The following is a 26995-nucleotide window of genomic DNA, read 5'->3' as shown; positions in this document are numbered from 1 at the left end:
GCTCTCTAGACTAAACACACAGCAAGACAAGCAAACGTAGCCCAGCTTTCCAAACACGGCACACGCAAGGCCAAGGCCCACGCTAGGCCTGACGGTCAGTATACAGAACAGACGCACTGCAGCTCACTGATAAATGACCCAAACAGCTGTCTGGAATATCTGAGTATCAATTCAAGCAATAGCACAAAAGCCTTGCTACCTTGAGGTAGGGCAAAAATCAGGACGTGGTGAAGAAAGATGGAGAATTGAAGACGTGGAACAACAACTGAGAGCTTGTATTGAAAAGTCTATTTGGAGAGGCGCATGCCCGCTCACTGACACATGTCTTGTTTCTTATGTCATATCAAAACAGAGCTGCAAGTCTGATCTGTAATTTGGCTTGGAGATGCAGCTGCCCTCAGTCACCACCATTCAGCACCACAATTAAAAACTAGAGCTGAGTGCTGAACGATGCTCGGAAAGGAGGCCCTTTTCTAATATAGGGGACAGTAATGACAGAGTGAGTGGCCTATGGAAGAGGATGAGCAGAAGAAGCAAAGAAAAGGAGCATAAGAGAGAGAGCGAGAGAAGTGTGACCGCAGACGGAATGTCATTGTGGTGAAGAAAATAGCTGGGGATGTTTTTTTTGTTGCTCTTCAATGCCAAGATCCATTTCTTTGGTTTTATTGTGGGAAGATGCTCGATGGAGGCCGTGATCAGGAAAGCACACTGTGTCTTAAATCAAGTGCAGAGTCTGCCCTGAGTTTATCTAACCCTGGGCTACAGGGCAGGGGTTATGGGGTTAGCCGGCCTGGTCAGCCAGTCAACTACTGAAGAGCAGTTTCTGGCAGTTTCACTGGCCTCGGCTCCTGAATGTCCTGAAATGTGGCTACATTCCTGAGCTTCATATCACCTTTGTCCCCTCCGTGAGGTTTGGAGGTGCTTGTTTGACAAATGGTACAACAGTAAATATTGTCCCTCATGTCTCTGTCTGCCTTGCTCTGCTCCCAACGTGCCTGACTCTGTTTGCCTTCTCCACTACAGCAATGAAGCTGCCAGATTTATGAACATTCAAATGCTTCGGGTTGTGACACAGGCCTGCGTTGTTTGCATGTTCCCAGCTTTAAGGCTCATGTGGCTTAGACTAGCATAAGCTTGGCAAATAAAGCAGAATTAGCTGTGCTACCCTTTTGTTTATTTGAATACAGCTTAGCAGGTTGGAAGCTGTGTTTGTTTGCTCTTCTCTTATCAGCCCTTGCACTGTCTAGTGTCTGTTTATTTGGACAGATATCTGACCCTTATCTCCACTAGAATTGCTGGTAATCCCTGTGAGTGACCACAGTAAGCCTTAGTCCTCCTTGTTGCCCTCCACTGTCCAGAGAAGGCACTGCAGCCTTTTATAGACTTCACAGCTCCATATGTTCATTAATACATGTATCCTGTTGGTTTCCTCCTATAAGCGGTCTATGGAAAAGGGTATGAAAGCTAGAACTCGGTAGCCAAGGCCTTTGCGGTTAGTCTTTAAACGGAACAAAGACTGGATAAACGCTAGAAAAGAAAAACAAACAAGAAATTCATGGAAAGACAGAAGTAAAAGTATGAATGTGAACTGGTGGATTTAAAATAATATTATGAATAAATATAACGAGTATTGTCTAGAATAGGGTCATTTTGTTGTTTGCTTTCAACTGTATTCTTAATATATTTGACTGTTTTACTATTTTTGTTTACTTAATTTTTCCATTTTAACACCACACACTACATCTTTGAGCTTAATTTAAATGTATGAAAATGGCAACCCAAAATTGGGTAAAATGGAACGTGGCTTTATTTTGTAGTTCAACATGTTCAAGTGACTAGGGGTATCCAAAGACTTTCATACAACTGTATAAACTACACATAGCAGGGCTAGTTAATCAGGATCAACCACGAGCTTGTTGGGTTTAAACAACATAGAATTGTATTGAATTAATTATGTTTGTATCAAATTACCAGCCTTATAAGTTACTGTGCATATTTTGTAACATTTGTAGTAGAGATGTTTATGTAATGTGTGTTTAAAACAGTATTAATCTTACCTTAATCTCAAATACTTTAAAATTATTTAGCAAATAAAATGTGCTCATACTCTTTCTGTGTGCTGAGGTTTGTCCATTCCTGTTAGCTAAACAGTACAGAGCAACCTGCTCACAGTTTCTGGACACTCTGGGCAAACCGATGAGAACCAGGACCTATGAAAACAAACCACAGCTCTCAAACAGTAAATCGCTGGACAGCCCTCTTCACCATCCTTCACCACCAGTCTTTCCACTCCGATCCACTTCCCTTCTCTACATATCTTTCAGCAGATACTGGTACACTCTCTGCAGGGCTACATGCTTAAAAAAGACCCCCATAATGCACTACAAGACAAAGTTTCAGAAAGAGTGTCTGCTCTCAGGGTCAACACTACACACACTATTAAACTACAGGACAACACAGATTTAGATTTAATCTGAGAACAGACAAAATCCTAATCACACCAATATCATAAACACGGCCTTCAGCTTCACGGATGAACTCTAATGAAATATCTTACTGACAAAAGACCAGTGTTCTTTATAGTCAAGCATTTATTGTTAGTCAAAAATAACTACAAAGGCTTCTTTGGGAAGGAGTGAATGTGATGGGATGTAATAATTACGTGAATAACGTGAATGGGGGGGGGGGTTATAACAGTGCTGTTTCTAAGAGCCACATGTGTAGCACATTTATGCTTTCCATCCTCTAACACACCTGACTCTGTCGCGCCTGGTAACTAGACAGAGTTGAGTTAGGTGTCTTAGAACGTCACTGTGCTGCTCCTGACCTTACATGTATTCTAATAATGTGTTTTTTTTTGCACATTTTCAGTTTATGATAGATCTTCAATCTAAATGTAAAAAAATGAAAAACAGGAGTTAATAGGAGGACAGCATGCGTCTAGTAATGGCAGCAGACAGAGCACTTTAATAGCATTACGTTCTGATTTTCAGTTATTAATCAAATTTGCAGGAAAAAACAATTTATAGCACAGCCGTACATTAAAGAAGCACAACTGCCTCTAAAAGAATGGACTACGCGGCATGTTTGTGGGACAAGCTAAACGAACACCAACTGCAGAATCACATGGCCCCGAGATGAAAGGAAGGGCCAAAAGCAGAGTTGTAAGAACAAGAACTTCCAGAGTAGAATACAATGATTTAAACTGTGGTTATGGTTTTCATAAAACACAAACCCAGGACTTAATCAACTCAATGTATTTGCATGTGTAGCTAAAGTTGTAGGGGGTAGGACTCCATTTAAAAAGCATTACAGATCAAAACAGATTGGTTGGAACCGTTACAAGTCGCTTAGTGACATTCATTTGCAGAGCTATTGTTGTTCTGAATGCAGCCATGAAGCAGTTTCTCCTGTAGCCAGACTCTTTCCAAGTTTGAGCAAATCCTCAAACTGTGACTGTAATAACACATTTATTAGTATTCTACCCCCTAAATCTCTACGAACATTTTTGTAAATACTGAAGATTTTTTTTGTTTTATTTTTGTCTAAACTAAACTTGGATCTTGTGGTTGCTGAAATAAAAACAAGACATTGCGGTTTTCCAAAACAAGATACTTTATAGTTGATGTCGAAGACAAATGTTAAAGGTCCCAAGAAAAGTTCTACTGTAACAATGGAAAACAAAAATAAAAAAGAGTGACAAAAATAATATGCATTTCTTACGTCTGTAAACCTAGACCTGCTCTCGAGCCACAGTGGTCATAGATATATTACTGGCTGTAAAGGGAAGGACAGGCTGAGGATGATATACCTGTCAAACATCTGGAAAAAGCCCTTTGATGACTCCAGATGCTCTCCACTCAACCCAAAAATACATCCAAAGGAAGAAGAAAAAAAGATACATCACACAGGCAGTCTAATATGTAGTGTGTAGTTCACCTAAAACAATGTTCTACATAAATACAATAAAATCTGTTGTCTGTAGGTCACAAGTGCTATAGTTTTTTTGTTTTGTTTTGTAAAATATTCAAATGTTTTGAAATCATTTTCTCTTTTCTGTTTTCATTTCTTTTTTTTTTACAAGTAAAAAGCACATCTGTCGGACGCAAGGAGCATCGTTCTTTCCGCTGCTTCCTGACCACAGAAGAGAAGAGAAAGCAGTCGCGTTCCCGAGCGCTCTACAATGCTGGAAAAGTCTCGTCCTCCAGTGCTCATCGGTTGTGCAAATATGTTACAAGGACAGACAGGCATGCCGACACACAAACATGCAAAAAACGACATGGGTGGAGCAAAGAGAACGGTACAGAAAAAAAAATCCACCCAGGCCTTCAAATAAACAGAGCTAGGCCTGGGCTTAATGACAAATTAGCAGGAATGACAGATGTTCAAATAAATGGGAATAAGATCAAAATAAATTGAATGTTTGCCTTTTTTTTGTTTCTTTTCTTTTTTTTTTTTTTTTAAACATGAAAGTGTCTATCTGAACCCTGGGTGGATAAACCAGATAGAGAAGTCCCTTTAAGAAAGAAAGAAAGTGAGAAACAGGCTGCCATTGTTCAGACTGTTATTGCAAAGTGATCTGTGAGTTCTGGTTGGCAAGTCAGTCGCTGCACTGTTACCACTATGGCCTCTTCTCCATAACACTGAGGACACTGAGCAATGCTTCAGCAACACTTTCCATCACTGAAAAATGCTTGGATTTACCAAAATGTACATTTATTTCCACCCATCATTCAGTAGCATGACGGAAATTTGATAACTACTGTGTGTTTCTTCATAATAATAGACAATGATAAAAAAAAAATCATACTAATAATGACAATGTTTCTTATTATAGCACCTTCCACACATACAAATGCAGCTCAAGGTGCTTCAGTAATAGTTTTAATATGCTACAGTATGACAATGTTAATAAACGCTTTTAAAAGTGCCAACTTGGTCTACATTCGGCTCCGTAGAGGGGAAAGGCAGCCACCACTTGCAACTGGCACTCATATGAAAATTTGGACATCTCAAATTGACAACTGACCATGTCAATCCATTTTTTGGTCTCTTCTAACAAACTTGCCTGCCAGCACAGTCACTGAGCAAGCCGGTAAAGTTGTGTTTTCAGTAGGTTTGCCTGCTGTTACGACTATACGATGAAGTGCCTGGTGAGCATGTGATTTCAGAACCAGTGTAGTGCTACAGTTTGCGGCTCTAAACCAATGGCAGCCATGAGGAGAGAACAGAGTCTTCAGAGAGCCCTGCGCTAGACACAGCCAGAGCGGATATATGAGCATTTCATCACCTTGCACTTCCAAAGTTTTTTCAAACGTGATTGTAATCTTTTATAATATATATCTATAGATTTTTTTCTCATATATAAATCTACTATGAACAGAACATATAGTAAATACACAATTGTTGGAATCATTATACAAAGTAGAAACATCTCAATTTCACCCTCCCAAGAAAACCACAGAACCCCAGAGTGTGTGTAAAAGGCTGCTCTCTAAGAGAAGAACTATGGTCTTAAGAACTTTAAGCATGTAAAACAACATTGTCAACTGTACAGAGTGTAACAGGGAAACGACCAAAATCAAAAACAGAAAAAATCAGTATAAAAAGTTCAAGACAAAAGGTGAAAATAAGGAAAGTACAGACAGGAAAATAACTGGCAAATAACTCAGAATGGAGTAGTCATGTGAGGCATGGGTATACCAGAAAAGTAAGAACAATCGCAACAGCAACTCATGCCCAATTCCTTAATATGCACTTCTCCCATCTCACTTATGGTAATATACAAGAAATAATCAAAAGTTCATGTCAACAATGTCAAAGGTAGTTGCCAAGAGGCTGAACATGAGTTGGGGTTTTCAAACAAGTAAGACCATCTAAGATCAGTTTACATCAGATCAGTGTCAAAGTGAATGATGCCATCAGCGAGCATGCTTGTGTATAAACAGGTTAACGGGTCATTAAGATGCATACATGTGCTGCTCTGAAACCTACGTGCTCAGCTAGAGAGACTCGTGCAGATCAGTGGAGTATCACAGACTTCTCGGGGAGGTTTTTGCCATTATTGTCTAGGTTCAGGCTGGTGGTCCGATTATTTCCTGGACTGACACGCGCACACACACAAGCAGTCAATCAAAAACACACAAAAATGCACGCACACAGAGACAGTAGCACCTGCCAGTAGTGAAAAAACGGTCCACTGCAGTGCTGATAGTGCAGGGACTCAATGGCAGGAAACATGAAGCTGAACACCAGCACTGAATCTCACCTGCTGGCACATCAGAAGGCTCAATGGTATATTTTATAACTGATTTCCAGCCCTTGTCTTCATATTTCAAAGATGCCAAAAAAACAAAAAAAAAACAAAAAACTGACCATATGCCAAGAAGGATATTACTGGTGATTAACTAGTGCCCTTAATAGTCATTTAATCTGAGCACTGACATTCATAACTACAAAAAAGTCTAACAAGTGAGGCGAGATATACATGAAAATACATAAATAGTTCAATTACTCAATCACAAAGTTCTGCAACAAGAAAACATCTGAACGGTCCTACCTTATATGCCTGTGGCTAGTGGCACCGAACTACTGGTTAAGTCTCATGCTTTCAGTGTTTATTTTTATGACTTCTACTACTACAGCATTCAAACTGGTCCAAGGAAAGGTGTCGAGTAACAGTGCATGCTAGCTAACGGAGGCGATAATGGAGATTTGGTCATAGAGTTTGAACAAGAAGCTACATTGGCCTGCACTTGCTCCCAAAAGCACTGCAGAATTCAACTGAAAACTGCTCCAACAATGTTTGCCTGTGTACAGCTGGCAACTACCTTACAAGTTATTTATAAGCGAAAGATCCTGAAGTTATGCAAAGCAAGTATAGAAAAAACTGAATAGGAAAAACAAAATTAAAAAATGACAATAAAATGATGATAATGTGTGCGAGACACACAGAAGTCTGCAGGGCATTCCTGGTAAACATGCAAAGGGCTTTCTGTCCTTCGGGCCTTCAGCCATTCCACTCCCGGAAAAAAGAAGGAGGGGGGCAGAGGGACCCGATGGCTTTCCCCTTATGTAACGAGTTTAAGGCAATGTTCTTCTCAAGTCATCACTAATCCACCAGCTCTTAAAAAAAAAAGGCACAATCTCTCGGTGTCTCTCTCTCTCTCATGTGTGTTAGAGGGGTTCCAGAAGGGCTGCTTCACTAGCCATCTTCCACACGTCTTCCAAAAATTCCCTCACTCACTCCCTCACACCCATGCTGTCCATGCCTCCGTCCTCAACTACCTCGCAAGCACGTAGCAGTAACTTTCCAAATCGTCGCCATTCGGAATGAAACAGCATCAGTCACTTTTTCCTCCCCTCAATAAAAGACAAAACAAACAAACAAACAAATGAAGAGACAAAAAAATAAAACCAGAAAAAAAAGGACACAGCCATGACGAAGTCCACAGCTGGAACCATGCAGACGTTAGTGGCCATGAAAAGAAGAGGTTTGTTTTTTTTTTTTGTTTTTTTTTTGTGTTTTTTTTTTTTTTTTTTTTTTTTAAAGCACCAGCTCTCACATCCACCAGTGGAGTCCATGTCCTGTTCGAAAGCATGTGTCCATGAAGGACAGACAAGCAGGAGACCTGGATGTACCCCAAGCTGAACAAAGACAGACTAAAAACGGCGGAGGTGTTCCAGACTGGTGCACTCTGAGTGTTTTGGAGATGTCTTCGGTCCGTTTCGCTTCCCAAGCTGAAAACGCGCTCAGAGCCCCGCGGGTGGAGCTGCGAGGCTGTGGAGCCAGGCGCAGCCAAAACGGATGAAACGGATGGAGAGGGCAGAGTGAGGTCACACACCAGTGAGAGGCTGTGAGCCAAGGTCATCGAGGTTATCGGACGACTGTTTCTACAATGGTGGCTCCTCTTCCATCGGCTCCTCTTCAGACCTGCGAGTCATGCACAGACAGATATTTCCATTATTTCCAATTTTTATTCTATTATATATTTAGCATCTGGATTGTGAAGAGGAGTATGTTACTCCATCACCAGTGGAAACTACATCTATGCCAACATATCAACAAACAAATGGGTTTCTGAACACAGATTAAACACAAAACACCCACGACACGTACACCTACACCTTAACTTACCTCTTCCCCATGTGTTTGGCAGCTACAGACAGAGAGGCCATGGCAGTCACAGTTTCGGCCTCCTCTGTCTCACACTTCTGAGCTTCAACAAGAGAGTAGGCCAGCGTTGAGGCACTGCGCTGCAGACAGCGCCAGTACTTACCTACAACACGCACAGATCACAGGACAATGTAAAACCTTTTATATAAACTTGAGACACAAGTTTACTGTGTCATCAGATAGATCTAGATCAATATCCCTAGATATAATATTCAAAGACTATACACTAGCACCATTTAAGGCCATAAATGACATAAATGCACACTTACTATGGGCTTCAATAACCTTCTCTATGGAGCGTACAGCATTGAGACTCGGTCTCTGCTGCAGAACCTCATCAGAAAGTGGCTCCAGCTGTGGATGAGAATACAGAAACGGGGTTACATCTAATGGTCTTTTTGTGACTGTTCAACTGGAATATTTTCTAGTGCAGAGTAATACAATAGCCACCACAATGTTGCTGATGTCATTTAAACCCTTATAAAAACAATGGTCCTTGTCTCAGGACTGTTGAGAGACAGACTGAAAACTATTCAGATCTTAGTGACTGCAGGCCCTGCTGGTGTCTCTGTGACAGGGCAGCTGCAGGAGGGTATGTTTAGCTGCAAATTTAATGGTCAGATGGCACACAAACAATGATACTGGTGTTTGTGAGACACAATTAGCTGGAAGATTTCACTGCAGGATTGACTGCTTGCAGGGTTCACAGCAGTTTTAGTGGTTGGCTGGCAGGGTTAGTTGCAGTATTGGTAGTCGGTTAACTGGGTTAATTGCTGTAATGGTGGTTAGCTGGGAGAACTGGTTGCAATACTGATGGTTAGGTCCAAAACTGGCAGTCAACTGGCAGGCTTGGCTGTAACACGTGGTTGGCTGGCAGGGTTAATTGCAATTTTGGCCAGTGGATGTCAGGGTTGGTCGCAATATTGGCAGTTAGCCAGCAGGGTTAATTGCAATACTGATTGTAAACTGGCAGAGTTAATTACAGAACTCTCAATGAGATGGCAGGATTAGATTAAATACTGTCAGGTTGGCAGGTTTTGATGCTGTATTGGTAGTTGGCTAACTGAGTTGGTTGTAGTTTTGGTGGCTGGCTGGCAGGATTAGTTGTATTAGTATTAAGTTGACTGGGTTATTTGTAGTATTAATCGTTAGCAGACTGGGTTATAGTTATAGTGTTGGGTGTTAGCATGTAGGGTTAGTTGCAGCATAAGCAGTTAGCTGGCCATCAGTTTCAATGCCATCAGTTGCTTGTAAAATTGGTGGTTGTCTGGTACAGACCTCGGATGTGTGGCTGTGAGCTCAGCGAGGTGTTTATATCCTGATGAGGACTCACAGATGTTCTGAACATTTCACTGAGTACAATCCTGGTCCAGCTCTCACACAGCCCATAATGCGCTGCTTTGTGCCTCATCAAACTCCATGGGCACAAAAGGCCTGAGCTCACGACAGCTCGGGGACCAACGGGGCCAAAAGGGCCAACAGGGCCGGAGCCCAGAGCAAACAGCAGGGATGCAATAATGCATTCCTAATGTGGAATGATTCAATTTCCCTTAGGCTGTGGGCTGTATTGTTTCAACACCATACAAAAAAAGTTATGAAAAAAGTAAAACTTTTCATGCGAAAACAAGAGAAAGAAGAAAGGCATGCATCCCTTCACTGCCCTACACAAACCATCTGCAGAGAGGGAAAGACACAGAGAAAAAGAGATACACAGAAACTAGGCCTTTCCCTCCAGAAGCTTTGATTTAATTAAAACAAACAGGAGAAAGGATGAGACACGGCTGGAGCAGAGAAGTGATCTGGAGAGAGGGATACTTTAATCCTGCAGTGGCATGCCTCATAGACCCCTCAGCTCTCTTCACATGCAAATACATGCACAGTATGTGTATGTCCAGTTCTGTGGACTCATAACTTTCCTCCCTCCAAATCTTGTGAGAAGCCTTCTGTACCCTCACAGTCAAAGACAGATCCATTAACACAGAACACACTGACTCTTCAACATACACCTAAGAGAATAGAGAAGAACTGAAAAAATTAAAGAGAAAGATGTGTGCGCGTGTAATTTGCTGGAACCACCAAGGACTGCCATGCACTTTCAGCACCTTGCGAGTAGGAAGCAGGAAAACCAGAGTTAAGTGTAAAGTTGAAGTGGAGCCCAAGGACCGTGGCTGGCAGAGTGAGCTCTCATGCTGGACAATAGAGCTTCTTGTTGAGTCACTGGCACTCAACTAACTGGGGTTCCTGCAAGTTCTAATGGATGCACCATTCCCACTGCAGATGATAACACTCATACAGCCTCTCCAGTCTACTTGCCATGCACTGTGGCTGTGGAGGTGAAGCATCATTCATTTATAACTTGGCATGGCATGTGCTATAGACTTCTACTTCTGAACCCAAGCCCGAACAACAATATTATTATTTTGATGTACATTGGGCTTAGGTGGTGCTAGGATTTGTTTTCCTGACGAGTGTCTTTTTATGAAGTAGATTTTTTAATATGCCAACACATATTTTGCACACTTTCACATATTCTTGTTGCTAACCGTGTACACTCTCTCCAGCACAGTTTATATATACAGTACTGTGAAAAAGTATATATATAAAAATCTAAAACGCATAAAAATATAAAAATCAATGTTTTCTGTATTTTTTGTGTTCATAGATTTTGTTACAGCCTCCAATCCTTTCAGGAGATCTGCTTTCAATTTTTCAAACAATTCTGCAGAAATTCCACAATTTCAAAGTTCAGTCTTAGAGGTTGGTTGCATTTTCTGCTTCTCAAGATCCAAATAATTCTCAACACATTCAAGTCTGGACTTGACATCAACAGTTTATTATTTGCTTTGCAAATTTTCTTCTCAACGTTCTTCTCAAAGATAAAAACTTAAAGTACCATTTATCTGATGGGGGTTGTGGTTGTCTATGGTCTAAGCACAGTTATTAGAAGTCCAAATTTTATATTTTTAAATAATAATTTTCAAAGCTGTCAATGGCAAAAACTCAATTTTTAGAATGTTTTAGTTAAGTTTCTATATTCAACTGGATCACTAGAAATAAAGCATAGCAGAGTAACACAGTGTATACCAGCAGTCCATCTCTGTTTGAGCATGCAAGCAGGTTTGGTCTGTGTTTCAAATTTAGCAGCCTCATTGTCGCAGGTATGGGTCAGGTTTAAGCTTCAATGTCATGCCCAGCAGACCTAAAGATCAGTTGTGTCTTTGTGTTAAGGTCACAACTAATAACTATTTGCATTATAGATTTGTTTCATATCTCTCCAGTGTCTTATAACATCAAACAACTTTTTTCTACATGCTACCTTACCTTGTCATTTACCTTTTTTTGTATTTGTTGAATACTAATTACATATATTTTGTATTTTTTCCTACACTGATTACATTTTTATTGTGCTATGCTACTTTAATTGTACCAAATTGCTGTTGTGAAGTGACCTCTGGTCTAAGAAAAACACTGCAATTCAACCTTACAACAATTGATATTCTACTGTCTACAATTCATCATCCTATTGAGCCATTACATCTACAGTTTCCTCACAGTTTGCCCATCACAGAGCTGCCATCAATCACATTTTAAGCAATTACTTTTTTCATTGTACTCATAACAACAGAAGCCATTTTGCCCTCTATGCTTCCTGCAGTGTACTGTAACAATAGAGCAGTTTTGTTTTAAATAAATGCCATATGGACTTTTCCATAATCAATGTAGTTGACGATTAATTGACTGTTACCGCCTTTGTGCGTGCGTGTGTGTGTGCGCAAAGCCAGGTGGTCATCCACTCAGAGCACCCTGCTGTGAGGCTTCCCTGTGGCTCCCTTCCAGTCTCCAATCAGCCCAGACATCTCCTAAATTTCCGTCTGAAATCCTTTACCCCAACTCTAGCTCCCACACCCCAAACCCACTCCGAAACTCTGTAGTCCCCCTCACTGCCCCTACCCTCCCCCCCCTTAACCTTGCTGAGAGTGTGACCCTCTCCTGCCCTGGCACCGGCTTAGGGGGGCTGACCTGTCCATCAGCTTGACAGACGGCTGTGCCGCGAGCCTATAAACTTTAATGGGTCTTGTCAGCGCGCTCCGAGCGGCTTGGCAGGTATGAAACACAAGGCGGCCGTCAGCATCCGCCATGACACAGAGAGTTTATTTGAGTTCCTGCTCTTCGCTGGCCTGAGCGCGAGGGTCTCAGAAAGAGAAACTAGGGATGAGCATGGTTATTCAAACATTCACAGTGAACTTATTCAGAGAGTTGATCATTTATTCGAACAGGACATGTGTAGTTTGGAATACAAACAAAAACTGCATTATTGTGACATTTTTAAACAGATTTTTTTGACTGCGTGACAAGCAGCTATACTGTGTCTTATGAAATTCCTCATGACATCTAAGCAACATCTGTGAGAATTCTCATTTTGTAGGTCAACAGGTGCATTAAATATACATGAAACACAAAGTAACTAAATTACCAAAACAATCAGGGACAGATCACCACACATGGTGTTAAAGGTGCTCTTTATGCAATGTCTTTAGGAAACCATTTTTCTTCATCATTGCTGTTTGAATATCCACATTTTAAGCAAAAAATCTACTCCTCTTTACAAAACACTCCTCTCTTCCTCCCTCATCACCTCCATCTCCCCCCACCACCCTCTCAATGTGCTTTGAAACTGAGTGCATTATTCAGCTTAACCCTTTAAAGCTGGAACAAAAAAGCAATTATTTCTGCCGTTTTATCTGCATCTGTTTTATCTTTATCTGTTCGGAAAAACCTTTTTAAATTTTAATGAACCTCCACATAACTTAACAGTTCCAGGGGGAACTGGTATAGAACGTTGATGTGTGAAGGTTCTCTAAGGCTTTGAATGGTTCTTTCAAACATGATTCTTAAGGAAAACAAAGTTTCTTCTATATGCAACTAATGAATTTTAAACATCCAAAAATACACGGTGAGCACTTTGCTTACAATGCGGATTTTCAAAGAGCAAAAAAGCTTAAGATAAACAATCCTACAATAAATGTTTTTGCTGGGATGGTAACAAAACTGCTCCTGCCTCAAGGAATATAGAACTGGTCAGTCTGAGCCTGTGGCACGGTCTTCAAATGAACGAAAAAAAGGAAGACCCAACTGAGGATACCAGAGGATACTGTGCAAAATGGAGTCTCTGAAGAAATACACTTCATAGCCTTTTAGAGACCGCGGGATGTAAATATTCAAGAAACATAACCTGTGCAGTAAGTTCCACAGAACTGACTGTTATTGTTTGAGATGAATGTGCCAGAGTCAGTCTGCAAAAGCTGATTACTGTGTGTTATGCTCATTTCACACAGCGACCTTGTACGAAATTATTTGCAACCTTGGGAACGGCACACATATTTCCACTAGGCAGAACGCAGAGCTGGGCCCAGGGGCTCACAGGTGAAAGCATACATGTTTACAGTAACCACTGGGTAAACACGGGCATAACCTCATCAGCGACTGGTTACAATTAGCCTATTAGACCATTTATCAAATAATTACCAACAAACACTATTTGGAGAACAACATCTGTTTGCGCACGTTCGCCAATTAGCCATGGGTTCAGAGTTGACTAATGTCAGAGCCGATGCATCATTCATGAGGTATTTAACTAGAATTAGTCACTTAAGTCTGAGGGAAGGAACATGGCATTTGGGGTAATAGCAGGGAAGTTTATCGCCGGCCTTTCTCCTGATCTGAACGGTTTCGAGAGGAAACGCAATCCTCATTATAGCAAAGTCTCCTCGTCTTTACCTTCCAATAAAACGGAATACTTCTCGCACTGGAGTCGGCAGTAAAACGCTCGATATAATGACCGCAGTCATGCAGGAAGCAGCCATGCTGGAAACCATCTCTCTGTCTCCTCTTTGGAAAACAGCATGAGCACTAGTGCTGGAGCAAAAAGGTGATGATTGGTTCTGTGAAACTGCAGATTTGACACAGTGTTACATTGGTACCGTTTTCCTTACGCAGTATTCAGAAGCTTTGCCATTTGTTAACCCTTTAGATCCCCCAATTCATTCACTTTTGTGAATTTGTGACAGTTTTCAGTTAGAGGCATATTTATCACTGTGTTAAACAAAATATTCATGTCCTATCAAACACAGCCGAACTCATATTTTCTCAATGGTACTAATTTTCTTTGAAAAATTAAATCAATGCAAGTTAGTAAAAGTCATTAAAATGCAAACAATGTTTGAACAAAGGGCATTAGCCAAGTACACGTAAATTTGTTTGGCTGATTGTTGAACAATTTAAGGGAGAAAGCTGAGTGAGTCCTCGGTCACCAGCTGCAGAACTGAGAGATGAAGACAAATAGAGAAACAGGCTAGCTAAACATTTTAGTTTATTCCTATAAACATGAACATCTGAAATCTTCATAAATTTAGTATAAAACATTAAAATAACTCGCAAGTCCTCAATGCTGAACAAGATTTGTTCCCCTACCGATGGCTATGCATTCAGTGAACTAGCTAAACTGATTATAAAAACAGATCGGTGTATTCATATTAGGCAATCTGTGCCGTGCTCAAGCACGTTTGAGCCCCAAATTCCAGGTTGTTTGATCAGTGTGATCGATCTGAACTATGCCCAGGCCCACATGAAGAGGTGGGCTTGGGCATGGACCAGTCAGACGTAAGCATACTCAGGCCGTGGATGTTAAATGCAATGTGAGCACAGTCCAGCAGGTGAGTGGGGAGGAGGGACAATTGTGCTCAAACATAGTACAAAGCAAAGTGGCATAGTGTAAGTACGCCCTAAGATTTATGTCTTGAATTATCCCAATTCTGTATCATGACTGCATCACTGCTAGGTAATATTTTGATTAAGGAACAATATTTAAAATCTTGGTCAATTATAAAATCTCAATTACTCTTAACTGCTCGATGTGCCAGGATTCGAATACTGAAATCAATCATTATTATGGAATCATTATCTGGAAAACAATTTTTTTTTTAAATATTCAAGCTAATAAGTCAGTGAGGTCATTGCTGAGGAGGTAACATTAAGGACATGACTCAAAAGGCAGAGTTTGAGGCAATAGTGGGTTAATGTAGCTGATGTTAGTTAGGTTCTGAAACAAAACAATATTCCTCTTACAAATAACATGTTGGCACATCGTCCAATGAGGACTCTCCATCAGCATCCCACATAATGCTGAAGAGGCAGTCTCCATTACACACCCAACACGAAACCTACCAAAGTTCCTCAGCTGTTATGGATTATTAAAATGGTTTTCTGTAAGCTGTTATATTTTTGTGCAACATCAGTGCTGTTGTCAAAAAACAGTAAAAAGTATAAAGCCCTACATTTTCAGCCAATTTGAACGGACACTCAAACATCAAAACTAGTCAGAATACACATCCTCTGTGGTAATGAGAAGGAGTAAGTATTTAAAGCCTGTAAAGTCACTCTGAGGCAGCCCTAACAGAGTGATCAAAACATGCGGGTGAGAGACTGCGTGAGCAGAACAAGTCAGTTTTGAGCTCAGGCTCGCTGATGCAGCTGTGCTCCCATGAGAATATTCAACACAGTGTAGCGTGTGTGTGTACACACAGACACACACACTCCCCTCTTGTTCTATCTGCCTCATCACGAATCACTGGCCTGCATTCCAACTCTATTACGCAGTACCTTTGTAAAGATCATGATAAAACACTTGCTTCCTGCAATTCTGATTACAGGCCTTACCCTCCTTTTATTTGATCTCTTATCAAGTTGGAGCTTTTGTTTTCAAGGCCTGAGTGACTTGTTGCTCAGGTCATCAAATGAACGTATGGCCGAGACGCACTCATTCCGATGCCTGAAACGGCCTCTACCGGGACTTTCCTGAACTCGTGCCACAAAAAACACCAGTGTTACTTTATCGATCGTGTGTGTCTGAATTTGGCATGTGATGTGTGTGGTTATTTTGCATGGCGGTGAAACAGTTGAACTGGGCTAATGAACCGAGCTCTCAAACTATTTGCATTTTAGTGTGGAGTGTGTGGCTTTGCGTTTCAGGGCGCTGCAGTGTTATTTTAGAGTCAGGGGTATCCGAGTGTGCGTGAGAGAGGCACATTTGATCCTATGGAGGATATACAGAGAAATCTGACTCTCTCTCTGCTTTATGACAATAGCTTCCTCTCAACTTCAAATGATTCCCAATTTCCTTTGATTACTTCATCTATGTCTGTCTCTCTCTCTGTTACTGACCCTGTCTGCATGAAGTGTGAGCCTAACAGCTTTCATATGTGCCGCAGGGACTCTGTTCTACTGAAGAGAGAGAGACGGCTCTACTTAATAGTACACTGAACACCCCCCCCCCAGCTGAGTGGGTCTCTGCAGGCGTCTGAAACAGATCCATATAGCAGTGCCAATGCACATTTGGAGGTCAGTGGCAGCTCTCCTCTTTACAAAACACTCTTACTCCTTTCTTGTCCTCCTCCCTCATCACCTCCTCACCCACCCCTATTCTCTCTATGTGCTATGACACCGGACTGTTCAGCTGGGTTAAACCTCAACATTCTAGGCTTATTCTTCAGCTTAATCCTTTAAAGCAGACGCAAAAAAATTAGATACGTCTCATTTTCTACCCTTTTCAGTCTGTAAGGTGACTCAATGCAGTCACATTTACTTGATATGTAAAGAGGTATCTAACAAAGATAAATTTGTTTTGTCAAACTACCATTTTGAACAACAAAACACAAATTGCTAAACAGTCATCTACAAAAGTTAACACCACTTGTCAAATGACACACTTTGCTGATTTTCCATGTGAAAACACTAGTGTTACAGAGAACACGCTTAAACATGTCATTTTTAAGCACATTTTACAGCATGATTTCTATTTATTTACTGAGTTTAACATTTTGAAAAGGAAAAAAACAAACAAAAAAAAACAAACAAAAAATGTTTTTTCCTAATATGTTAGATTAAACAAATAAACAGTAATTGTGCATCAAAATGTGCAGATGTGTGTTCTCTGTAGATGTTGTGTTAACTTATTTTCACTTAGGAAATCAAACTTTTGCCTAGGACCGAAGTTACAAATCAGTCATGTTTTACTGTACTCTGATTACATAAATCAATAATAGGCGCTAGCCAATTTGACTGCTGTTCTCAATGTGTTCAGGCGCTTGCTTAGAAAACAAGAAAAGAAGCCATGTGTGTCTTTTATACAGTCATAGAAAACAGAGTAGCACACAAAGCTCTGGGTCAACCTGCTGAAATTAAAATAATGATTTTACTGTTGTCAAAGAGCACACACATGCAAAGTAGACCCCTTGGGTGCAGATTTAAATGAGCTGCTTTCTTATTTTTTTGGTTTCATGTCATTAAATAGGAACTATTATGCTTTTCCAGTTTTTCCCTTTCCTTTAGTGTGTTGTATAACGTTTTGTAAACGCATGTAAACGGTCTACAAAGTTATAACGCTCAATGTACACATCAGAGGGCGTAACTCTCTCCCACAAAAAACACAGCTGCCTGGAACACCTTGTCGGAATTTCAGCCTTTTCACTTTGTTACAAGATGATGCACTCTCATAACACAATCCTTACTGGCTGCCTGTAGAGGCAGAACTTGTATCAGGATGCTGTTTTCAACTGCTTTGGCGGTTGACCAATCAGAACAGAGTGGGCAAGCTGACCAATCAGAGCACACTGGGCTCAGTGGGAGGGTGAGAAAAATATGAAGGTGAGGACAGTATGAGAAAAAAAAAGTGTTTTTGGAACACTAAAGAATATAAATATATTATAGTAGACTCCAAACATAAAACTAAGAACAATGAAAATGAGCATAATAGGAATTACACTCACTGGCCACTTTATTAGAAAAGTCAACCCTGCATGTCCACCTCGCTTATGTACAGTTAGACTGGAGTACATCTGTTAATGCACAGTTTGTGTTAGCTATATCCCAACCCTTCATCAGTGGTCAGTGTCAGACCACAGAGCTGCTCCTTCCTGGACACTTTTGGGTGGCGGACCACTCTGGACCTAGCATGGGTAAAAACCTAAGCAACATTGCTTTATTAGCAGTGTCACTACTGGGCTGAGAATGCACCACTGTCCAAATAATATCTCATTAACAGTGGTCATGTGGACACTGACCAATGATAAATGGGTGACAAATTGTTCATGACAACAGAAGGGTCAATGCGTAATTGCAGACTCTCTGTGATCTCAAAACAGCCAGTACAAGGTTTGTGCTTACACTCAGGTGCACTGTGAGTATATTACTCTGTAATTACTATTAAAATAAGTAGTAGAAAAAGTGGTCCCCTAAAATTTAAGGGGTTAACAATAAAAGGCAGAGACAGGCAGAGATGCCATGACCGAGGATGTGACCCCTGAGTCAAGCTCCATGCCTGCCGCAGGTAAACCGATTAAGGTTATTGCATTAAGTCTGACGGTTTGTGTAGCTCCCCTCTAAAGCAAACGTTGTTCCAGTTCAGAGCTGTTAAGATCTATTTTCCCTGACAGGTTAGAAGCGGTGGCTTTTTTCTCCCTCACCAGAGGCATGGGGGCCCCAGGCTGGAAGCCCAACAGCATGCCCACCCTCAAGTCACCCTGCTGCGCTCACACAGGGCAGCTCCTTTATGAGTTTCAGCGGCCAGTCTTATTGTCCTGTTTATTTTTATTTTTTTTCTCATCCACTGGAGTGGAACTGGCTCACTTTTTTATGGCTCCAGGACCATATTTACAGCCTTGTCTCGAGACCTAGGCTAAAACACCAAGAACAAGGGCCGTCTTCTTATTCAGCTGAGGAAAGTGGTGCTCTGATCCCCGCGGTCAGCTAAGCCGGCCTCTGGGAGCCTATATAACGATAGCGTGAGTGTCAGAGTTGGACTTGATTCGTGCAGCTCCGCTTTGGGGACAGGATGCTATTAGCTGCGCTTTAAGGCCTCTCATGGCCTGTGTAGATGGCTTCAGCAGGTTTTCTCTTTAGCCAATTAAAGTAAACACCAAGTGGGTGTGCGTCTGTGGGTCAATTCATGTCCCTCTCTGAAAATACACAGTGCCTGCGATTTCACTTTGCTTAGCGCTCACCTCTATCAAGCACACCATCTGACGTAGCATGAGTGACTCTTGCAGTATTTTTAGAAAGCCTGTTAATGATATGTTATGTGAGACCAATCTAAATTTCTTTCAACAGGAGGGGAAACTTATACAGGCTTTACTGCATGTAAAATTTAGATATGCACAATGAAATATCAAGAATATACTTGGTATTACAGCAGTGCTTTCCTTTCTAACCACAGACCACCACCGGTCCTGAACAATGATGGCACAGAGACGCAAATGCCCAGGGAAAAAAAATCATCTCCACAATGGTCAAACACATATTTGATTCGAGTCATTGCCTTAAGAGGAAAGTAGAGTCTGCGTTTTTATTGTATGTAATCTACTGCGTGCCATGAATTACAGAGAAAAGTTTGTTCAGTTCAGGCTATGGAGAACATACTCTCACAATTAACCTCTGATTTTTCAACTTGACGATTGTTACTTCCTCTCTCTACCCCTCTCTGCACTTGGTGCAAGCTGCCTCCCACACCTGGTGGCCTAGAGAAGCAGGGAGGGGGTGGGGGGGTGAAGAATGAAGAGAGGAAAAATATGATTGAGAGAAAAAGAGCGTGAATGGAAAACTGCAGCAGGACAGATGAGGGAGAAAGAAAAAGAGAAGGCTGATTGCTATACCAAAATGACTGGTGACAAAATCAGAGGCCTAAATAGAAAAGGAAAAAAGAAAAAAGGAGTAAACCATGAGACAAACAGATGGATTTTTGGCATCTTTCAATGGAACGTGGTTGGAGGGGGTTGAATTATAGCTTTAAATTTTAGATTTCTACTGTTTTAAAAAAAGTTGCTTATGAAAAGATGAAGGAGGCAGATCCCAATTAGTATGACAGAACTAATTTGGGGTTAACAATTTTTTAGCAATACTGACCAAATCATTAATTTAAATCTACATTTTCCATATTATTCCTTGAAGACAATCCTTTTTGGTTACATTTAAAGCACCTTTTCCTTGTTTTAGGTTATTTAAAGCAGTTATGTCAGTGAATATGAGGGGAATAACATGTCTCCAAATATTTCATTCATTTCATTCTGTGGATGTGACACTTTATTGCAACCGTTTCAATGAACACAGGAGTGCAGCAAGCAGTAAGGAGTGGGAGTGAGAATGAAGGGCTTCTCTGACACTATGACATACTGATACCTATACAATAGTCAAAGTAACGTTGCATAGCTAAAAATAAGTAGCAAGCTTCTTAAATCATGACTTCTGTCTGTAAATAGTTTTTAAACATGCAGAATTTGTACTAGTCCAGCTGGTGGGGTATAACCTTCTATTTCTTGTTAGTTACATAAGCCTTGCAGCTTCAGTACAAAATTAATCAAATCAAAGCTGTCTTGGCAAAATACATTTGGGACAAGGGTAAAATCTGTAAATTATAATTTGTTGCTGAACTACTCTTTTAAATGATTGCTTTTCTTTTGAGGCAGTTTCTCTGATCAACTTATACACAAGGGGTTAAAGAAAGCTGCCATTCAGAGGGTCCTTTCACACCTCTGTAAATCCCTTCCACCCCTCTGCTGCCACTCTGTTTTACTCCCCAGTCCTTTCTTACCTCGTTTCCTAGCAAAGCAGAAACACATGCTTCAGATGCATCGCAAATGGCAGTGAGGTCGTGACCCCCCTCCAGGGCGAGCACCAGGCGGCCGCCGGCCAGACCCATCAGCTGCTTGGTCAGGTAGCCAAAACCTGCCGGGGGGGGGGGGGGGGGTAAGCAAATGTGAGTAGGGGTTAGAGCTGGCCCCAAAGGCTTCGCTGCCTGGCCCTCGATCAAAGAAGCCGGAGTCAGAGCGAAGCAGGGAAAGAGGGAGGAAGGAAAGAAAGAAAGGGGTATTACATCATATTTTCTCTTTTTCAAGGAAGGCACCTAGGATTTAGTGGGCCTAAACGCATAATACAAGGCAGGTTTAATTTTAATAAATGTGGCTCAAGATTTCGGCTCCAGGCTGCTTTTGATCTTTGTTTGAATATATGCATCCTGCTATACCCCTTTCAGGCCAGTCTCAGGGACTGAATGCTCTGATATATTCCTCTAAAGCTCTTGGGGCCCTTCAGATCTTGCCAAGTGATTGGTCAGGACAGCACAGCTCAGTGCATTCTGACCAGTACACTCACACACTGACCAAAAAGTTCACTAAGAGTACACTAAACATCAGTTTGAGTGGATTTATATTTGAGGTCACTGATTGTACAAAAACATCAGAGTGTGTTTGTTTGTGTAGTGTGGTAAGTGTGATTGTATGCATCTACTGCTGCATTCCAGCGTTAAGATCCAGATAAGAGCACAATGTAGTGTACAAGTATGTTTACATGTTCGCCACTGTAAATGCCCCATAAAGGTCTAGATAAGTTTTTGTGTCTGGAGGGAAGTGGGTCCTGTCACAGGTCATCAGGCAGCTACAAGACTGCAAATACTTTTCTTACAAATACAAATTTCTTTCACCATTAGCTTGAATGTTTGCACTAACACTAAACTGGTCTGAACTGTTTCACTATATATTGACATTAAGCTGGTCTTGAAGATAACAATAAACCTGCCTGAATGATCGCCAACAGTAAAGCAGTCTGAACTTTAGTCAATTTCAAGCTCTACTACCATAAATGACTTAAGTATCAAAAAACAAAACAAAAAAAAAAAAGCTCACGCTAATGGCTGTAAAAAAAAATACAAAATAAAAAAAAACTCTTAAAACTGACCTGCTGAGTTCTATGCTTTTCTTCAGTTTACACTGTTTTGTATCTTAGTGCGACTGTGACTGATGTTTAATTTACGTTACAAGTTAAAGACCGTCCAGGCTAAAATTAATGAAATGACGTACATGCAATGTGCCACAAACAGAAAAATGCAAGGTTACATAAAATACAAGGGCGAGGTTATCAGCTAAAGCCACTATAAAAGTTTGTGTATTTACACAATGAAATATTTTCCATGACTTAAGTACGTTATTCAATTTTGTTTTTCCATGCATGCATATATATATATATATATATATATATATATATACTATATATATATATATATATACACATACACACACACACACACACACACATTATATATATATATATATATATATATATATATATATATACACACACACACACACACACACACACACACACATATATACATATTTTTATTTTTGGAATAGTCTCACTCACCTTATCTTAGTCTGGACAGTCTTGCTAACTTTGAAGTCAAACCCTTCACATGTGCCTGGGCCTCCTCCTCTAAATATTGCAATGTTTCTACTTTACACCGCATGCATTCAATGCACACAAATATGGTTTTGCTGTTAGATGTTATCTACAAAGGGGCCTTTAAGATACGAGAATACCTTTCTAATAGTATAAAAGTGACCCCTTGGTTCCCTCCATGTTTTCTAATCTCTTAAACTTAGCTTAGGAATGAGATAGGAATGCCTTGTGGGATGAAAACACTTGGTAAAATATATGAAAGAGACAGAGAGTGCCTCTCTGCTACGTTGAGCCATGCTGAACACCCAGGTGAATAAGGACTCTTTGTTTTTGTGGCATTGGGACGGTACAAATTCAACTAGAATAACAGCTTTTAGACAGGAAAAATAAACCTTTGCCTTCTGTCGAGCTGAGCAGAGGAGCAGTGTGTGGTGTGTGTGTGATTTTCCTCTTCTCTCTCTGGCCACACAGACAGGCCACAAAAAAGGAATAGAGAGAGAGAGGTACAGAGAGAGAGAAAGAGGGGGAAAGAGAAAGGAAAAAAAAAAAACAAGAGTAAGTGATGTATGTTTATGTATTATTTTTATACAAATGTTCAGCTGGACATTTATAGCCATATTAATACTCCATCGGCAATGTGTGTAAAATACCCCTATAGTGTAAATATTTTCTGCTTTTTTAAAATGATAATTGTTTAATTGTTTATATTGTTAATTTTTGTGAATAGAGTTTAAGTGAAGGATAGATTTCTTCATTTTTTATCTTGTGTTTTTATCTTTGGTGTTATATATACTGTCTATAAAGAAATAAGTAAATAACTGTAACCCTGTTAAGTAATTAACAAGGTTAATAACTTTGTTGATTCTCTTTTGAGTGCCTTGCTATCCCTTTGCTTCTGTAACACAGTGAATTTCCTCATTGTGGGATTAACAAAGGACTAATATACACACACATTAGAGAGAGAGAGCAAGAGTGAGGGAGAGAAAGAGACACACACAAACATATATACATATAAATGTCCAGAAAAGTGCAAGAGCATAATTCTAGTACACAGGGATTCTGAAAGATTTTCAGAGACAGAGACTAAGAAAGCCTTCTGTAATAATGACTAATGGTTTTGTCATGTTTCACTGAAGGCTCAAGCGTAGGAGGAGGAGAGGGAAGGCGGTGTACTGTGGGGGAAATGTGTGAGTGAAAAGATCACCACTCCTTGAACACTCACACTTGGCCGTGAGTTTGTATCCCCCCAGCGGTGGCGGATGGCCCTCCACAGCATCAAATCCAGATGAAACCAACACCACGTCCGGAGCAAACTCATTAGCGATAGGCATCACCACCGTCCTGTAGAAAAGACAAAGACAAACCCAGAATCCATGAGCTGTCGGTTAGAGTGCTTTCTAAAATATTCATGACAAACCCAGAGGAATGAACTAGAGACAGTGACTCTGGCTCACTTACACTAATAATAATGTTAATTTCATAGTCCATGAGACCTAAGCATTTTAACACCGTGTATAACACAAACTCATGTTAAATTTTTTTGTCTAACAACAGATGCAGTAAGAGACTGATATAGTGAATGTACACAGCGCCCTCTCTGTCCAGTCACGTAATCCGATCATAAAGGGTCAATGGAGATGCCTCTGAGACCCTATAGAAATGACAGGCGTAATAAACGGCTATATGTTTCACTGTCCACTTGTGATCAGATAACTCAAAATATCAGACATGAACAGGACCTGTGAGACTTGTGTATCTTTACACCTCAAGTTGAGTTCTTTCTTACTAACACCACTTGTGTGAATAGACACCAGCATACTGTTACATACAGGGAAGCTTACACGCAGTCATGTTCGGAAGGCGGGAAAAAAAATATGAGTCTAAGCAACATGCCCAGATTGAATGTGTGATTCATAGAAGGACTGTGGGTTTAACGGCCCATTTTGTGGTGAGGCTATGATTCCCAGCCCAGACCGGCTGTAGAGCGAACAGCTCCACAACTCTTCCAGACTGACGTGCAGTACTGACCCAATGACAGCGTGAGTGGTATGAGGGCATGGTGCTAAAACAGACCCTGTTTTAATCTGCCCTCTCTCGCCCCACCACTTCAATAACAAGCAATAAAATGTATACTCCTCACACTACAGAAGACATGCAGACAAAAACAAACAAGCCCAAATGCAGGGTCAGCCTCATCAAGCCATGTAAGGGTTATCAGAGCACACGTCAGCATGAGATATGCACACTGCTCGGGTGGGAGGATATTATGACTGAGCTTATGGCTGTAAACTCTGGCTGGCCAATTCCAGCGTCACTGAAGCACACCCAGCTGGGAGGCTATATTAAGCTCCATTAAGGCACTGAGTTTGAGTCGGAGCTGCAGCTGGGGAGGAACTGGATCTGGCTGGGCTTGGTGGGACCACTGGGGCTGAAGTTGGAGTTTCTCTCTGAGGATCTGGCTGGAGGACAGCAGCTCCCCACTGCACTGTAGGTGTAGGCAGATTATAGGCTGGCTTTGTGTTGCTTTCCTTAAGATGTGGGCAGGTCCTCCACAGCTGAGGCCTGTCCGCACACCACAGCTGAGGTCAGGCTGCAAATATCCACCACAGCCTCAGCATATTCTTAAATCATGACGTATCCTACACCGTGCACCTACAACATCGCCTCATCCCAATAGTGCTTAATAACGACTTCACATGCATCAAATCTTTTTCCATGCATCAGCACAGACTGCAAACAAGTTTGACAACAGTCAGAGCTAGCTGATTAAAAGCTGCAACTACACTTTAATTCCACACTCTCATAACTGACACATTAGCTTCAGCGTAGTTATAAAAGAATTTAGAGCAGCTGCGGAATAATAAGGTTAATTGTTTCTTGCAGCTCACTGAAACAGATGAATTCTACTGGGAATGTGGATTCCCATTTAATCCATATCACAATTGTGTATGCAAGTAGAAGAGGAGATATATTTTACTATGATTTTAATTTGATAAAAAGTTATGCTTGTGCGTGCAATCTTGTTTTGTGGAAATCTTTTGGCATCAAAATAAAAAGAAAAAAGACAAAGTTCAGACTCAAACCTGTCAATAGAGAACAGAAACTGAACATAAACGTATTCATAATTTACTTATAAAGCTCATAACTTATTATATAAATACATAAGAAATTGGAAAAGTACAGCAAAACTAGAGTGATAACCCCGAAATCTCTAAGGGTCAAGACTTCTCCTTAAGAAATTTTAACTTTGTGCAGCTTAACTGGTACACGCCATCAATGTCAAGATCATGGGTCTACATCCTAGAGAGCACACATGATGATTAAAAAAATAAATAAATAAAAGACACACAAAGAAACTTCCTAGAACTCAAAAATCTATACTGTCTGGTGTCCAATCAGAACCTCTTCAGTTTATTTGATTTGGTAGTTCAACTGTCTGCCTGTGGTGTTCTGGTGTGGGTGAATATATATGTCTTTCTCTCAGGCTTAGCTGTCAGTGTAGTGTGTTAGTGGCAGTGGTCAATGTTCCACGTTCTGCGGCAGCTGTTGGGAGGTGTACTTTGCTGACCTCAGGAACATGGCACTCATGTACTGTGGGTGGGCTGGGGGCCCGGGACCTGGGGCCTGAGATGGCAGCAGCTCAGGCCAGCTTCATTCTTTCCATCCTGTCCTCCACCACTCCACCACAATTACAGGCTTTCTAGGTGCCCACACATCCCAGCGTCACCCAACACCTGCACTGCAATACCCAGATTCAGCACCCCCTTCAGTCAGAGACATATTTACACAGAGATTTTCATTGCTTGTAACAAGAAGAGTGGGAAGAGTTTTATAGGAGCTAATTTATTAAAACATGCGCTAATTAATAATTATGACACTTTATGCTGGTGAGTATGGTGATGTATTAAGAACTCCCAGGCAATTGCACACAGGCTCAACTTCGTAATCAACATGATCAGCGTAATACAAAACGGCGTTTGGCTCTGTATGCTATATGAATGCCTTACTTGGTTCAAAATAATGACTTTTCTTGAGATGTTGACTTAGCTGAAGAACTGAGCTGTGAATATTTCAAAAGAAAGGATTATTCTGAGAAAATAAGACCTCATTTCGGCATCAGGAACCTAAAAATAATGACTTATTCTGAGTTTCCAAACTCGTTCTTTTTTGGACGAAGGATGAGCTGAACTGAGTTCTGTGTTGAGTGCATTTGAACTGTGCAATAGTGTAAAATCCCAATTAAACTACAGACATCCTGGTTGTTTCAGAGCTGCAGGATAGGTGAGTGTAACCTCTTAGCTATGTGTAGTGCATCAAAAGGCTGTGACGTTTCTGCAACAGAAGTCACAGCATGCGTACAAAGTAACCAGAGGTGGACGAAGTACACAAGTCTTGCAGTTGAGTTAAAGTAGAGATACCCAAGGTAAAATATTACTCCAGTAAAAGTAGAAGTCCTTACTCTAGACCTCAACCTGAGTAAAAGTACAAAAATATTTGCCTTCAGATGTACTTAAGTATCGAAAGTAAAAGTACTAA

General features: G+C 40.8%; 1 protein-coding gene across 3 annotated transcripts in view; it reads right to left on the bottom strand.

Annotated features, from left to right (window-relative positions):
• Nucleotides 1–3591: 3591 nt before the first annotated feature.
• Nucleotides 3592–26995, bottom strand: part of hdac4 (histone deacetylase 4) — a 226699-nt gene continuing 203295 nt past the window's right edge. For all 3 annotated transcript variants that reach the window (XM_017691600.2, XM_037539185.1, XM_017691602.2), the window contains 5 exons: nt 23682–23800; nt 20817–20950; nt 8446–8530; nt 8138–8279; nt 3592–7933 (listed from right to left, as the gene is read on the bottom strand). In XM_017691600.2, coding sequence (XP_017547089.1) covers nt 7894–7933; nt 8138–8279; nt 8446–8530; nt 20817–20950; nt 23682–23800 — 520 coding nt within the window. In that variant the 3' untranslated portion in view covers nt 3592–7893. The remainder of the gene's footprint in view (nt 7934–8137; nt 8280–8445; nt 8531–20816; nt 20951–23681; nt 23801–26995) is intronic.

This window comes from Pygocentrus nattereri, chromosome 6 (assembly GCF_015220715.1).
Source record: "Pygocentrus nattereri isolate fPygNat1 chromosome 6, fPygNat1.pri, whole genome shotgun sequence".
Classification (NCBI taxonomy): domain Eukaryota; kingdom Metazoa; phylum Chordata; class Actinopteri; order Characiformes; family Serrasalmidae; genus Pygocentrus; species Pygocentrus nattereri.
The sequence above is the reverse complement of the archived record's forward strand: the minus strand, read 5'-3'. Positions and strand labels throughout refer to the sequence as shown.